General features: G+C 44.1%; 1 protein-coding gene across 1 annotated transcript in view; it reads left to right on the top strand.

Moving 5' to 3' along the window:
• PTPRT (protein tyrosine phosphatase, receptor type T) overlaps positions 1 to 14,266 on the top strand; it is a 720,009-nt gene that overhangs the window by 557,175 nt on the left and 148,568 nt on the right. Inside the window, exon 14 of the mRNA XM_015563947.1 lies at positions 4,527 to 4,653. Within this exon, the coding sequence (XP_015419433.1) occupies positions 4,527 to 4,653 (127 nt within the window). The remainder of the gene's footprint in view (positions 1 to 4,526; positions 4,654 to 14,266) is intronic.

Below are 14,266 nucleotides of genomic sequence, written 5' to 3'. Positions count from 1 at the left end.
ATATAAATGAAACAAAAATAATATTAATTTCCCATTTTCAGCCATCAGTGAGTCAGAAATATCGTGGTTCCCACTATACACAGTCAGCCTTCTCTTAGCCATTGTGGCACCAGAATGTCCCTGTGTCTCAGAAGGTTCTGTTCTCAATCAGCCAGTGCGTGCTGTGCCAGAACATCTTATTGGTAGGACCTTGTCCTTTTTTGACATTGTTTGTCTAACAGGACTGCTCTCTTCCTCAGGCTCCCAAGTGAATGACTGAAGAGTTAAGGTTCTCATCCAGCTGCTGATTTTGTGGTTGGAGAGATTAGGGGAAGGGAAGGCACTATGTTAATATTGGGGAGCAAAATCCCCCAGAGGGTTAAGGACAGCACTGCGTTGTCATATTATTACCATCATCTTAAAAATGTGGCCGTATTGAATGTCTTGGTGATAAGTCAGCTGCTAGGTTTGATTGGGATGGGAGGAAGGAGGGGGGTAAGCGCATTGCATATACAAGATCATCATCATGTTTCTTCGAATCACAGGCACACTGGAGGCTGGCATTGTCTACCTGGGAAAAGTAGCCAGTTTAATAAAGTTGCATTTCTATTTGATAGACCTGCAGTGTTCTCATTCTTTGTCACTGATTTGTAAGTCAGATATGCTCCTCCAATTTTGCTCTTTCTAAAGCCTGGCTTACCCCCACGTCACCATCGTCTGCGAGCTTGTGAAGAAATTTCACTTCCTTCCCAACAGCTATTTCTGAAACGTGTGACTTTTGGGGAGGGAGGAAAGAGCTTTCTGTTTCCTGGGTGAGAGCAAGTATAAAGGGATCCCTTTGTGTGTTTTTAACCTCTTCTGCATATCTTCATCTCCCACCTCTATGAAAATCATCCGTCACACCCAGCCAGCAGCTGGCACATGATCACCATTTCTCCCCAAGAGGCAAATCTCAGGTGTTGTGGCCATGGACAGAGGTTGGGAGTTTGCCAATCAGTGTGTACATATGCAGTGTCTTTTGGAGAAAATTTGTTTTGCTGAACTAGTTGATAATCATGTACGGATGGGCAAAGGAGAAGAGAGAAGAAAAGAGGAGGAAGGTAAAGAGGGAGAAAAGGAGAAATTAAGCCTAGACCTACACTCTTCCCACTGACCTGCAATGTTTTCTCATGTCTAGAAATTCCCAAAGGCCAGTAAAGGGTTTCATGGGCTCCTTCTCAAGGGGAAAACTTCATTGCCGATTGAATCTGTCGCTAACTTACTGCTGGCGAGAACACTGTCCTCAGCAACCTAAAGGGAAAGTGTTATTAAAGGAAAAGAAACCCCTAAGTAATAGGCAAATCATCACAACTCCTGTGATGGATCCTGTATCAGCATCTCTTCAGTCCCATCATGATCCACAGTTAGTTCCTGGGTCCAGAAGTCCAACACCTGCTGCATCCCCTGCCCTGGCTCGATCGAGGTCTTCTCCCTAACCTTCATGGACGTGGGCATGGTGCTCCATTTTCCCTGCTCCTCATGGGTCCAACTGGTTCAAAGTCTTCACCAAAGTTGTGGCCAAATATTTCCAGGATACATAAGATGTCCCTAGATTCTTCCCCTGAAGTGCTATCCTCTTTGGCCTTAGGGCTTCTTTGTCACTCTCCAAAGAGAGTTTTTCTCTTGCTGTTAGTTATTTTCTTTTGTGATATTGAACTAGACATCAGACAGAGAATGGGGTTACAGATACAGGGGACCAGGGGAAGGACTTACTACTAGTAATTAAAGAAGCTAAATCAACTACATTCAAAATGTAAGGGGAAAAAAGAGAGAAGAGAAAAGAGAGAGGGAATGTTTTGCTGTTGTTGCTTGGTTGTTTTGTAATAGGTAGAGGGGAAAATGAAAGGTTGAAAAATGAAAGGTTGCAGAAAGGATTCTGAGATGCTGGGTGATTCAAACAAGGTTTCCTTACAGTTTGTAAAAGATGCAAGTTAAAGTTTAGAATTCTTTTTGTGAAGTATTGGCTCTTTGGACTGTTTTTTTTTTTGTTTTTTAAAGCAGGACCCTATAGAGTCGGGGCTGCATGGAGATACACAGGGGGAATATCTCCATTTAGATGAGTGTGTGTGTGTTTATGGGCTAACTGGATAGATTGTTTAGTGGGTAGCTAAATGGGTGGTGGGATGGAGAGAGGGATGGATGGGTTTACCAGTATGTGCTAGATGGATTGGTAGGTGGTCAACTAGATGGTTAAATAGACAATTTAGTCCTGTTTACATAGCGTGGAACAAAAAGGGAAGCTGTGTCTCAAGTCAGTCTTACAAGCCAGCTGAAAATAAGATTTTGCAGCACATTATTTAGTTTGGGTTTGGGTTTTTTTCTAAGCACAGCTGTCTTCCTGCGCAGGATTTTTGATCTTAGGCAATCTGTTACTTGCAATATCACAGTATCCTTGTAAATTTAGACCTTCAGTAAATCTTCTTTAAGCCTTACAGAAAGCACACATATATACTGTGTTTTGGTCACAGAATAAAGAACTATAATCCCTGCCTGGAACACTTTGCCATTTAATTGGGAAAAGGTACTCAATTAATAAAAGATTGTCAGTTGTAATCATTCTGGAGTTGCCTTGATAGCACTGGCTTTTGGTAACAAACCGGATAACTCAGAAAAGCTGTTTGGAAGTGGAGGTGGAAGGCTAAGGAAGCATGTTGTCATGAGGAGGCAGTCCAGGCAGAGGTGAGTCCTGAAGGTTAGCAGCATAAAAACCGGAGGGTCCAGAATGTTGAGTGCAGCCTGGGGCTGCTGACAGTGATGAAATCCTGGCTCAGGATGGAGGTCTTGCAACTGGCCCCAAAATACACAAAACCTTAGACCTAGTGAAGAGTGACCCCTTAGAGCCTGAGATTCCTCAAATAAAAATGAAAATAATGCTCTATTATTGGGGATGTGGGTCGGGTGAAAAGAGATAAATATGTGGCCTCTCAATGCCTGACTCACACATCTGTTTTCTTCCTTTCTCAAAAAAAAAGCAGTTTAGTGATCAAGAGCATGAGCTTTAGAGCCATGTCTCAATCAAATCTGGTTACCAACTGAGTGATCTTAGGCAGGATATTTAACCTCTTTTGCCTCAGTTTCCTCATCTGTAATGTAGGTGGTGATAGTAATATGTATCTGCCAGGGTGGTTGTGAGGAATACATAATTTAATGCCTGATAACAGCAGAGAACAATGCCTGACTATACAAAAGTGCTACTTCAGTATTTGTTTGTATTTTATTCCTACTTTAATATCCCTGAAGAGGTGAACACTTTGTTCTTGGTCACCAGAGTGAGAAGCGGCACACCTTATATTTGTGAATGAGGTAGGGTCATAAATTCCTCTTTATTGAGGCCTACTCTATTTCAGGTGTTTAGATTAATATAATCTATTGCTTTGGATTCATATAATTTTCTTATAATACTTTATATATTGTATATAATTTGAATGTAATTTAGATTTATATAATTTAATGTTAATGCCCACAGTGACTTTTGCCAATAGATAATTATTACCCTCAACCTTGAGATGGAGAAACTGAGATATTTAGTGATTTGCTCGAGGCCATCAGTTAGCAAGTGGTAGTACTGGGATGCTAAGGCACCATCTGTTTCCACACCTCGAAGCATGTAAATTGGTATTTACCCATGTCATTGACCTAGTTCAGCTAATCTAAGAATCAGATTAAGAAATGAAGGCACAGGCATTTATGCCAGTTGTAGTCTCCTCAGACTAAAGACTGGAATTCCTCTCTGTTGGTGCAGTGCTCTTTCATGAAGTTTGAATTTTGCTCTGGTTATGAACTGCTAGGTCTGGCTGGAGCTCTTTATGCCCTCCTGGGGCCTCTCACATGCTCTCTTTGCATGCTCTCCCCAGCATGTCAACCTCAGAATACTTGGACTTTTTACACGGAGACTCAGGGTTCAAAGTGAGAGTTGCAAAGACCCGGTCTGAGCTGTAAGGCTTCTTCTTGACCTATTCTAGGAAGTCCCAAAGCATAACATCTATTACATTCTATTGGCTAGATAGGGCCTGCTCTGATTCAATGTGGGGCAAAGCAGTACACATAGGTGTGAGCACTGGGGCCTGTGGATCACTGGGGAGCCATCTTGGATGCTGGCTACACGGTTTCCTTGCTTTTGGCATGACCTTGCTAAATTGAGACAGATGTGATTTGACCTGAAACAGAAAAGATAAAAGTCATTATGGTTTTCCTTTGATCATAGCAGCACGGTCATGTTAAAGAGTGATAGACTAGTTCCAGGCCAGAGAAATCTGACCCAAGACTAAAATGTCATCATCAACAGTGCTAGTTTTAGGTGACCATAAGAAAGAACGTTCAAGCAACTGACATAGCCAATGTGAGATGTGGCTTCCTCTGTATGAGTAGTGCGTTTCTCCATCATAGAAGAGGTCTCTCTCATTTTTTTTCTAGCACCGAAAGTGTCTGATTCTCAGCAAAGATGACTAGTAGAGAAACGTGCATCTCCTTGAGCTTAGGGATGCTGAAATACTATGTGCATTTCTAAGAATCAAGGTTTTATATAAATCTAATTCTTGTTTATTTGTCTTTTCTTTTTCCCCCTTTTTGGACATTTCCTTCATCTGACTGCCCATCAATATATAGAAGAAATGCTTATTCCTACTCCTATTACTTGTAAGTATCGACCCTGGGTTAACTTTGCTTTGTGCCCTGTAAGGGAACCCGTAGCATGCATTCCCTGCACCAACCAAGTGTCTGTGGGTTTCTCATACTAACTTCTGTCTAAGCCATCTGTAGCCCCAGTTTTTATTTTGTGTAGATGTTTGCCATTTGAAAACACAGTCATTGTTCGTGTCCATTATGTTTCTGCCATCTTGGATTTTTCACCCTCTATCTTTGGAGATGTGCAGGGCTGTTTCTCCGTTGTCAGTGTAATTTTCTAGGTAGAAATCCTCAAATTCCAGCAATAGGTCAACCTAATCCTCCTGCAAGACTTGCGCACATAAAACAGAATCGCAGTCTCAGCAACTTTGGAGTCCATTTGTGTAGCGCAGGGGGCTTAAAGGTTAGGAAGAAATTCCTCAACTGTTTCCACTCTTTCAGGAAGTCTACAGGGAATCATGACTTTATCTAAAAACAGCTTCACAGGTGACATCCAGGTCTTTGCTTTGGACTAGAAGTATCTCAGCTGGGTTTTAGCCTGAGTTATCTCATGCTGTCACTGCATTTTGTTGGCTGATTGCCGGTTCATTTATTATCACACTTTATAAATAATGATGATGATTTTTCTCAATATTAAACCAGACCTTTACAAAGCATGAGGATAAAGGAGAAATATTTCATAAATAGGTTCTTGGTAATGTAAAATTAGAAAACCACTGAATTAGTCTCATATTCCTATTATGAATTTTCCATACCTTAAAAATCAAGGTCCAGAGAGGTATATGAAATCACTCATTCAGTTATCAAAACTATGGGATTCAATTCAGAATGCCTGGCTCCTGGTAAAGTATATTGCCAGTCATTCCATGTTGTCCTCCACCCCGGGAAACCCAGCCTTGTGAGAGGGGCCATGACTGTCAGTGATCATCTACCAAAGCCTTCACAGATGAAGATGGAGCTAAAAGCCCCTTCCATCCACTCTGCTCAGTTCTTAGGGCCACAGGTCACTAGATCCAGGCAATGAGCAGATAAGAGTCTGGTACTACTACCTGTGTGTTATCTAGAAATCAACAGAGCCCCACCAGCAACACTAGGAGTACCAAAGAACTTGCTTCTTTGCTCATTCATTCACTTATCAAATAGACATTGGACATGCACATTATATTCCAGACACTGTGGTTGGAGAGATGACCAAGATTTGGAGCCTTACCCTAACAGTGCTCAAGCCTACCTGAGAGACCAGCATAACACCAAATACTTGACACGTCAACTGAGAGGTGTCTGTATGCACTGTGGTGCAAGCGCACTTGGTTGGGTGACTCACTGTTAATGGGGCAGGGGTAGTTATCAGTGTTTTTAGAGATAGGTTTACCCAATATTGAAGAAATAAGAATTCTAAACAAAGGGAACTGCATCAGCAAAGGGATAGGGGTATGACACAATACTGGAATTATGAGCTTTTGGAATTATGCAGCCCTGGGTTCAAGTCCCATCTCTGTGATAGGAGAGATGACCAGGACTTTAGCTCACCAGTTAAGCAGCCTTGAGAAAATTTTCTGAACTCTTTGAGCTTCCTTCTTCTTAGCTCTAAAGTAGGATCAGTGTGCCTAGCTCATAGAGTTACCTTGAAGAAGAAATGAGATGATTTTGTAAAGTGCTTATCACAAAGTTGCCACTCACGAAATGTTATTTTCTTTCCCCTTTCAGAAACTGTAAGGGGTCAGGGCACATATCATGGTGGCCCCTGAGATCTCCTTGATCTTCCAGGGGTTCTTATGGCATAGATGTTCCACAGTCTCTGTGGGCATCAAATGACCCATCACAACCTCTGGGCACCTCACCCTTTCAGTCTCTTAGCCAGCGTATGTGGCACTGTCTTTGGATGTCCACTTTCTATCATGCATTGATTATGCTGGACACCCTGATGAAATCAAACATGAACAGTTTGGGAGTGTAGGAGATCAATATGCAGGTACGTGTAGCTCAAGGTACAGGGATAACTAAAAGCCCTTCAATTGGTGCAGACTTGGAGTTCTGAGTCACAGATCCTAGAATGTGAAACTCATGCCAGCCCATGGTGAAATGTTCGGAGGAAGAGAATACCTGGAAAAGCTGACATAGAAGCAGAAAGAGAGCTATAAGGACCACAAGGAGAAGGCCATTGCAGGAGGAGAGGTTGACAATAGCAGAGTTGCTGCAGACAGATGGAAGTGAAGGGAGTGGGCATAGCCCTGACATTTGGCCATCAGTAGTCACCCATATAGGTCATGGTGTAGAGTTGAGAAAGGAAGCCAGCCTGTCTGGGGCCCACAAAAAGAAGTACTTATTTTTAACCAAAGGCCCTGAAATAGTGGAGAAATGTAAGATTAGCCACTTGAAGGATCAGAAAGTCCTGGGCACGTGTGTAGGTAAAGTCGAGGGGCCCGTGCAGAAGATGCTGGAGGTGGGGTGACTACAGAAGGGGAGGACTGGAGGTAGAGTGTTTAGGGACAGGGAGCACCTCCTGGGAGTACCTTGGTCCCTGCTTGGACCTCCTGGGTCAGAACCTGCATGGTAGCAAGATGCCTGGTGACTCATGTACATGTTCAAGTTTGAGAAGCACTAACTTAACCAGAGTTTCAGTTGTCTCACCTATAAGATAAGAAAAATAATACTCTTCTCCCAGGGGTTGTGTGTGTAGGGGGGAGGGAGGGGGGAGGAGTTACTAGGTTCCTTTAAAAGTTCAAAATTAATCCATGAAAGAGAAAGCCTCCAACACACTTTGGTTGAACAACTTTTTTCCATAAAATCCATGTTTATTCATTCAACAAATATTTGTGGAGTGCCCACTTGTGTGCCAGGCACTGGTCAAAGTTTCAGTATATAAGAGCAAAACAAATAAAAATCCCTGCCCACATGGAGCTTTATAGTGGAGTTTATAGAAAATAAACAACATATATAAGGAAGTGAGTGATAGAGAAGTTATGTGATGGTCCGGAGAGCTGAAGAGAAAAATAGAAAAACCAGGAAAAGAGGATATAACGTGTGGGTGAGGAAAAAGCCGGGGGATGTCTTCTTCATCAAAGACCATCACAGGTCCTCTCCCGCCCCCATTTAAAGTTCCCATACACAAGAGCAAGGGTCCCCAAACTTTTTCTGCAAGTAAATATTTTTGGCTTTGCAGACTCAGACTGTCTCCATTGCATCTACTCAATGCTGACATCATAACATGAAAGTGGCCATAAACAATTAAATGAATGAGCAATGATTTATTCCAAAAAAGTTTATTTTAAAAAATCAGACAGCGGGCCAGATTTATGCTGAGGGCCCTAGTTTGCCCTAGACTTTGGAGATGCAGACAGGATGAAGTTCAAGATTTATCCTGCTTCATTGAGCTCTACTATGAGCTGCACCTTGAGTTTGCTGTTGCAGACACAAAGGTGAGTGCAGCACACCTGAATCAGCCTAGAAAGGGGCGGAAGTCGCAAAGAATTCCCAGTTGGCAGCTACCATGTGCCAGGCCCCTCTAATGCTTACAAGCCCTTCAAGATACGTGCTATTGTGTTGAGTATATTTAGACATTAAGACTGAGGTTTGAGGACCTGTATATTAGTACATTCCGCAGCCAGGATGTGACAGGGCTAGGGTTTGAACCCAGGACCACATACTCCCAAGTCATACTCATCCTTTTCCCCAACCCCTATTCTTCAGGGAAGGAATGGAGTCCTGCCTGGACCGTGTGCTAGGGGAGCCCTTGGCCAGGCTGTGGGGCACCCAGGATTCAGATGCCATCCTGGCTGCCTGGAGAGCTTCAGTTCTGAGCATGGCCATCAGGACCTTGCTAGGGACGAGAAGTGGTGGCTATTCCTGGCTAGCACAGAGGCCGTGGGGGCAATCCTGCCTCTGTGGTCCTCAGGATTTGCCACATAGTCAGCGCTGAAGGTATTGGGCGGCCAGATCAGGGGTATCAAGGGGTTAGAGTGAGGGGAGCTCTAATGAGCAGAACAAAGACAGCCACAGACAGAAGGGCCTGAGATCCAGGGACACAGGAGAGTCTAGAACAGGAGCCTTCCTTGTCCAGTGCACACACCAGAAAATGAGAATAATGTGGGTTTGGATGACAGGCCTCCATCACAATTCTAGGTCTGCCTCCTCTTCCTTCAAACTGTTCTGACCTTGAACAATCATGGAACCACTCTGAGCCTCAGTTTCTTCATCTGTAAAATGGTGATGACCACCGTGACTTACTCTCCAGCATTCTCATGAGGGGCGATCAGAGAGTGGGAATGTATTGTGGCCAATACAAAGGCGGTATTTTATACATCGCAGCTGTTATTCCTCACCTTCTGAGCTGACAGAAATGCTCCTCCAGAACCCTCCTCGCCTTTCCTGTGTTCACAGGCTGACTTACCACCAGGTGTGTGATGGGCGCAGTCATTGTTTCGAGCAAAGACATGTTAGTGTAGTCGTTCGTGTAAAAGCACTAAGACGTCTTCCAGCTGTTCTGGCGGAGAGAGCACTCACCTGATGCACTTGGCCTTGGACGGAGGCTTTGCGCGGGTGCACAGAGGCAGAGAGTGGTCCTCTGGGCTTGTCCCTGTCTGCGGACACACTGGGATTCTTGGGCTTTTCCCATATTCTTCCTCTCTCTCCACATTTCCACATATTAAAATCCAACATCTATTCTTCAAGGTCCAGATCAAACCCTGGCTCCTATAGGAAATCTTTCCTGATTCTCTCCACCCGGGAGAACGGCCTTTTCTCCAAACTCTCGCTGCGGTGACTTTGTTACCACGGGCGGGAGCAAGTAGGTCTTAAGGATGTGTCTTGTTCATTGGGGTGTTTCCCATGGTGCCCCTCACATGCACAGTGTACTCCTAGAAAGTGTGTGGATGAATGAAAGAACAAGATGAAATTAAAAGGTAAAACAGTGACAGTCACTAGGGAGATGATCTGTTCTTAAAAAGAAAACGAAGAGCTACCACTTTTAGGTAACTCCAGACCTTGTATCTTCCTTATTTCTGGGGTTTTAAGGACACTTTTCCCTGTCTAGCATTGGTGACCTGGACAAGCCACTCAGTTTTTTTCTGAGTTTCAGTTTCCGAATGTGTAAAGTGGAGATTTAAAAATGCATAGCTCACCCTAGCTGGTTTGACTCAGTGGATAGAGCATCAGCCCGTGGACTGAAGAGTCCCGGTTCAATTCCGGTCCAAGGCACATACCTCTCTGGGTTGCAGGCTCAATTCCTGGCCCTGGTCAGGACGCGTGCAGGAGGCAACCAATCAATGTGTCTCGCTCCCAGTGATGTCTCCCTCTCTCTCTCTCGCCCCCTTCCTTCCACTCTCTAAAAATCAATGGAAAAATATTCTTGGGTGCGGATTAACCAAAACATGCATGTCTCATGGAGATCTTGCAAGGATTCAATGAGGTAATGTTTGGGAAATGTCTAGCATAATAGTAGGTCTTCAACCAAAGTAAGAAACTGCCTCCTTTTCTCAAATGCACAAGATTTGCACATTAAATATTACAAGTCAAATATCATTGCCTCGATGCATTTAAAGAGGAATTTAAAATGACTATATCAAAAGATACTCAAAAAGCATTTTATATAATTCATCAGTCACTTCAAATAAAGATGAAAAAAATAAGAATAAAAGGAAACCATTTAAAGATGATAAGTATCAATTACCAAAAGCTAACAGCAAACATGCTGGCAGGTGAAAAATCTAAAGCATTACCAGGAAGGCAAGTCAGGATGCCTGTCATCCTTCTGCTGTTCTGCCAAGAGGAAGACTGTGGTAAGAATTCTGATTCCCAGGCCCTGTCCTTTGGGGGTGAGGCCTGGGGATATGGATTCTAACCCACTTCTCAGATGATTATTTTGTATGACAACTCCGAGAAAAACTCCTCTCCTGACATCCTCACACACCCCAATGTAACTGTCCCTCCCTTGCACTTTGCACTGCAGTGCCCTCTTTCTGGCACCCCTACCCAGCTTCTGTGCCTGGAAAAGTCCAATACCTTTAAAAAGGGAAAATGGGCCCAGCTGGTGTAGCTCAATGGCTGAGCGTCAACCTATGAACCAGGAGTCACGATTTGATTCCCGGTCAGGGCACAGGCCCAGGTTGCGGGCTTGAACCCCATAAGGGGGAGTGCAGGAGGTAGCCAATCAGTGATTCTCTATCATCATTGATGTTTCTATCTCTGTCTTCCTCTACCTTCCTCTCTGAAATCCATAAAAATATATTTAAATAATAATAATGAACAAATAAGAAGGAAAATGGTATTCTCCGATTTAGGTAGCCATCCCAACTCCCACATAGTCCTGGGCTCATATTTTTGTTCTTGCCTTCCCCTTTCATCCATTCACCCATTGACTCATTCATTCAGGAACCGTCCGTGGATTATAATGCCCTTGGTGTGTTTGCACATCTATCTTCTTGTCGAGGAGCACTGTGTATTCCTCATCGTCCGTTTCCCAGTGACTAGCTTGGTGCCCAGAACAAATCAAGCATCATAAGATTGTGTTGTTGACATGAATGAATACACACACAAATGAGCATACGTATGAGGTGGCTGCCCCCCATTTTGTTTTATCTCCCATGGAGGTATATTTTTCCATTCTCTGGAAGTTAGTTCAGATGCATTTTTATTTATTTTGGCAAAAAGTGACAGCACAGCTTTCAGATCACCTATTTTGTAATTGTATTTTGGTTTTAGGTTTCAAAATGTACTCACATGCCACAATTATAAATGGATAAAATTAATGAATACTGCTGGAACAAGATAGATATGAATGCACTGGGTACATCTTGTGTACAGATAGACTTGGAGAGGGGTGTGACTGAATGGTGCTTTACTGTTTACTCTATTGAAGTAGAGTCTAAACACATCAGTCATGAGCACCAAGCACAGCAAATCTACAAGGCAGAATCTGTCACCTTAATCAGGGGAATACAAATGAGCATTTCCCCTCAAAAGGTGGTGAAAGATGTTTCTACTTAGGTTTTACGTTTATACTTTAAGTTCTGATACTAAGCAGGTATTAAGGATGTCCTGAGGCTTAGAAAGGTCTGCCTGTGATCCTAAATGCTTCTATTCTGTGTATGCATTTGAACTTTGTAAAGAAGATGTAAAAGGAGAGTGGGGAGGGGGTGTTTCTCTGTTGACAGAGATGGGTGACCTGTGGCGGACGCGGTGATGTGCTGCTCAGCTCCCCCTGCAAGAATGAAGGTTACTCTCCTTGCTGCTGGCAGTCAGCTTCTGGCTAAAATCTCCTCCTGGACCACTTCCCATTCAGAGCTGCCTCCCCCAAGGTCATGTATATATTCTGTCAACACAGGGGTGGAAAAGTCACCCCAGCTTCAGAACTTTCCATGGGGTTGGCTCAAGTCATCACTTCAAATGCATCGCCATTCAGCTTCCCCTCCTGCCCACATTTTCCTTCCCTCCCCTTCTGCTCTCTTCCCTTCCACATACGTTGACCCCAGAAGTTCCTCCTGATTCATCTCCCACTTGTCAACCTTTGTCTCGGCCTCTAGTTCTCAGGGAGTGCACCTGTGACACTCCCTTTGGCTTTTCTTAGTTTGGGCCTCTAGCGACAAGTGGATTTGAGCATGTGGTATGCTCCTCCCCTGAATACGCACACTTCATTGCCTGTTGACACTGTACACCAACTAATTGGAGTCACCTCTTTGTTGCCCACTGATGATAAATAAACTCTGCAAAGTCCTCCCTTGGGCAGTCATTCATTCATAGGCATTTTTTTCTCGCCTGTGCCTGTGCTGGGCACTAAGGCTGTGCCCATCTTCACTCATAGCTTCTGCCTGGGGGAGTTCACGGAGTAGCACAGAGATTGTAGTGAGATCTTTGCGCTGAGCCAGCCAGAGCAGAGAACCAGGTTTCCAAGAGCCCAGCGTGAGTGTCCTTAGCAGTGGGTCACCAGGGCAGGACTGGGTTTCATGCTGAAAGCGCTTGCCTCCAGCAAGCATCCCCAAAGTGGGAGTGACTCTCGCAGCTAGAAGAGGATTCTGAGATACACAAACGGGAAGATGCCTAAGTGCTCAGCATCACGCTTTTAATGGAAGGAGGTGCTTTAGTTAAGCTCTGCAGTGATGAGGATGATAACGATTACATCTTGTTTGTACTATATGCTGCTTTATCTCTTCCAAAGTGGTTTCCCACCGATTACCTAGTTGTCTGGTTGGGCTGAGAGGTACTTAGCAAGATATTACTACATAGACGACTGTGCCATACGGGAGAGAGCCTGGGCATTCCAGCCCCACAGTTTCAGATAAGTCACTTAACTCCACCCTCATGTCAGTCTCTCATATGGAAAATGGGGGTAATAACGCTGCACTTCAGAACAGCTGCGATGTTCTGATGGCACACCCTTTCATTCTTAAGCATTTACTGAGCAATTTCTTGGTGCTACACTCCGAGCTAGGTCTTTTGTATTTAGGGAGAAATATCCTTTTCTCAAGGAGGTCAAAGGCAACTTGGACATGTTAACAAATAGTTATAAAGTAATGTTATAAATACATGAAGAGGAGCAGTGATGCCATAACAAAGGGAGGAAGTTGGATTGTGTGTTGAGGAAAGATCCCACCTGCTAAAGGTCCTGACACAGTGCCTGGTATAGGCCAGATGCAAAATGTGTCCCTAAAGAAATGACATAGTCACCCCTCCCATGTGTACCGCCTACCAGCGATGACTCCTAAGCTCCCCGAGTTTCTATTTCCCATCTGTAAAAAGGGAATGATAGTGCTCAATTCATGGGATTAGCGTAAGAAATTAAATAATGTAATGCAGGTGCCAGGAGAATCATTGTCATTCATTAAATGCTAGAGCTGAGCGAGCACATAGCGGCGGTTGGGTGTGCTGAGGGATGTGGGATGATAGAGGTTGGAATCACCAAACTAAGTGACAGGGAAGAATTCGTCAAATAGGATGAAGTAGGACAACTGAGATGGTGATTCTTAAACTTTACCAATTTCCTTCTCTGAGCAATCGGGGAGGAACCCCTCATCTTGGCATCCACCCTGCTGATAGCAACGAGGGGATCCGCGAGAGTTAATTAATGATCTGGGCAGAGCCACAGGGTAGTCAGTGGCACTGTCATTCAGAAAGTCTGTAGACCAGTAGGTAGGAAAAAAAGGTGGTGGTTGAAGGTAGAAGGGCTGCCATGGTTGTGTCTAAATGAAAGGGGTGGGGGACAGGCTCGTCTTTTGTAATGGGCCTGCCAAAACCTGCCTTAGAAGAGGCATGATTCTGCACAGGTCCAGTGGAAATCTTTCCTGGGGACGGAGCTCAGAGCAGTTGCTGTATGTTTGCAGAGGCAGCCAGGTAAAGGGGATTACAAGCCACAACCTATAAAGAAAGACTGGAGAATGGGTTGCATTAGTCTTTTTTTTTTAAATTAAATCTTTATTGTTCAGATTATTATATTTGTTCCTCTTTTTTCCCCCCATAACTCCCCTCCTCCCAGTTCCCGCCCCACCCTCCGCCCTCACTCCCCACCCACTGTCCTCATCCATAGGTGCACGTTTTTTGTCCAGTCTCTTCCCACATCTCCCACACCCCTTGCCCCCCCCAAGAATAGTCAGTCCATTCCCTCTCTATGTCCCTGATTCTGCTATGATCACCA

Source organism: Myotis davidii, unplaced genomic scaffold, assembly GCF_000327345.1.
Source record: "Myotis davidii unplaced genomic scaffold, ASM32734v1 scaffold199, whole genome shotgun sequence".
In the NCBI taxonomy this organism is placed as follows: Eukaryota; Metazoa; Chordata; class Mammalia; order Chiroptera; family Vespertilionidae; genus Myotis; species Myotis davidii.
The sequence above is the reverse complement of the archived record's forward strand: the minus strand, read 5'-3'. Positions and strand labels throughout refer to the sequence as shown.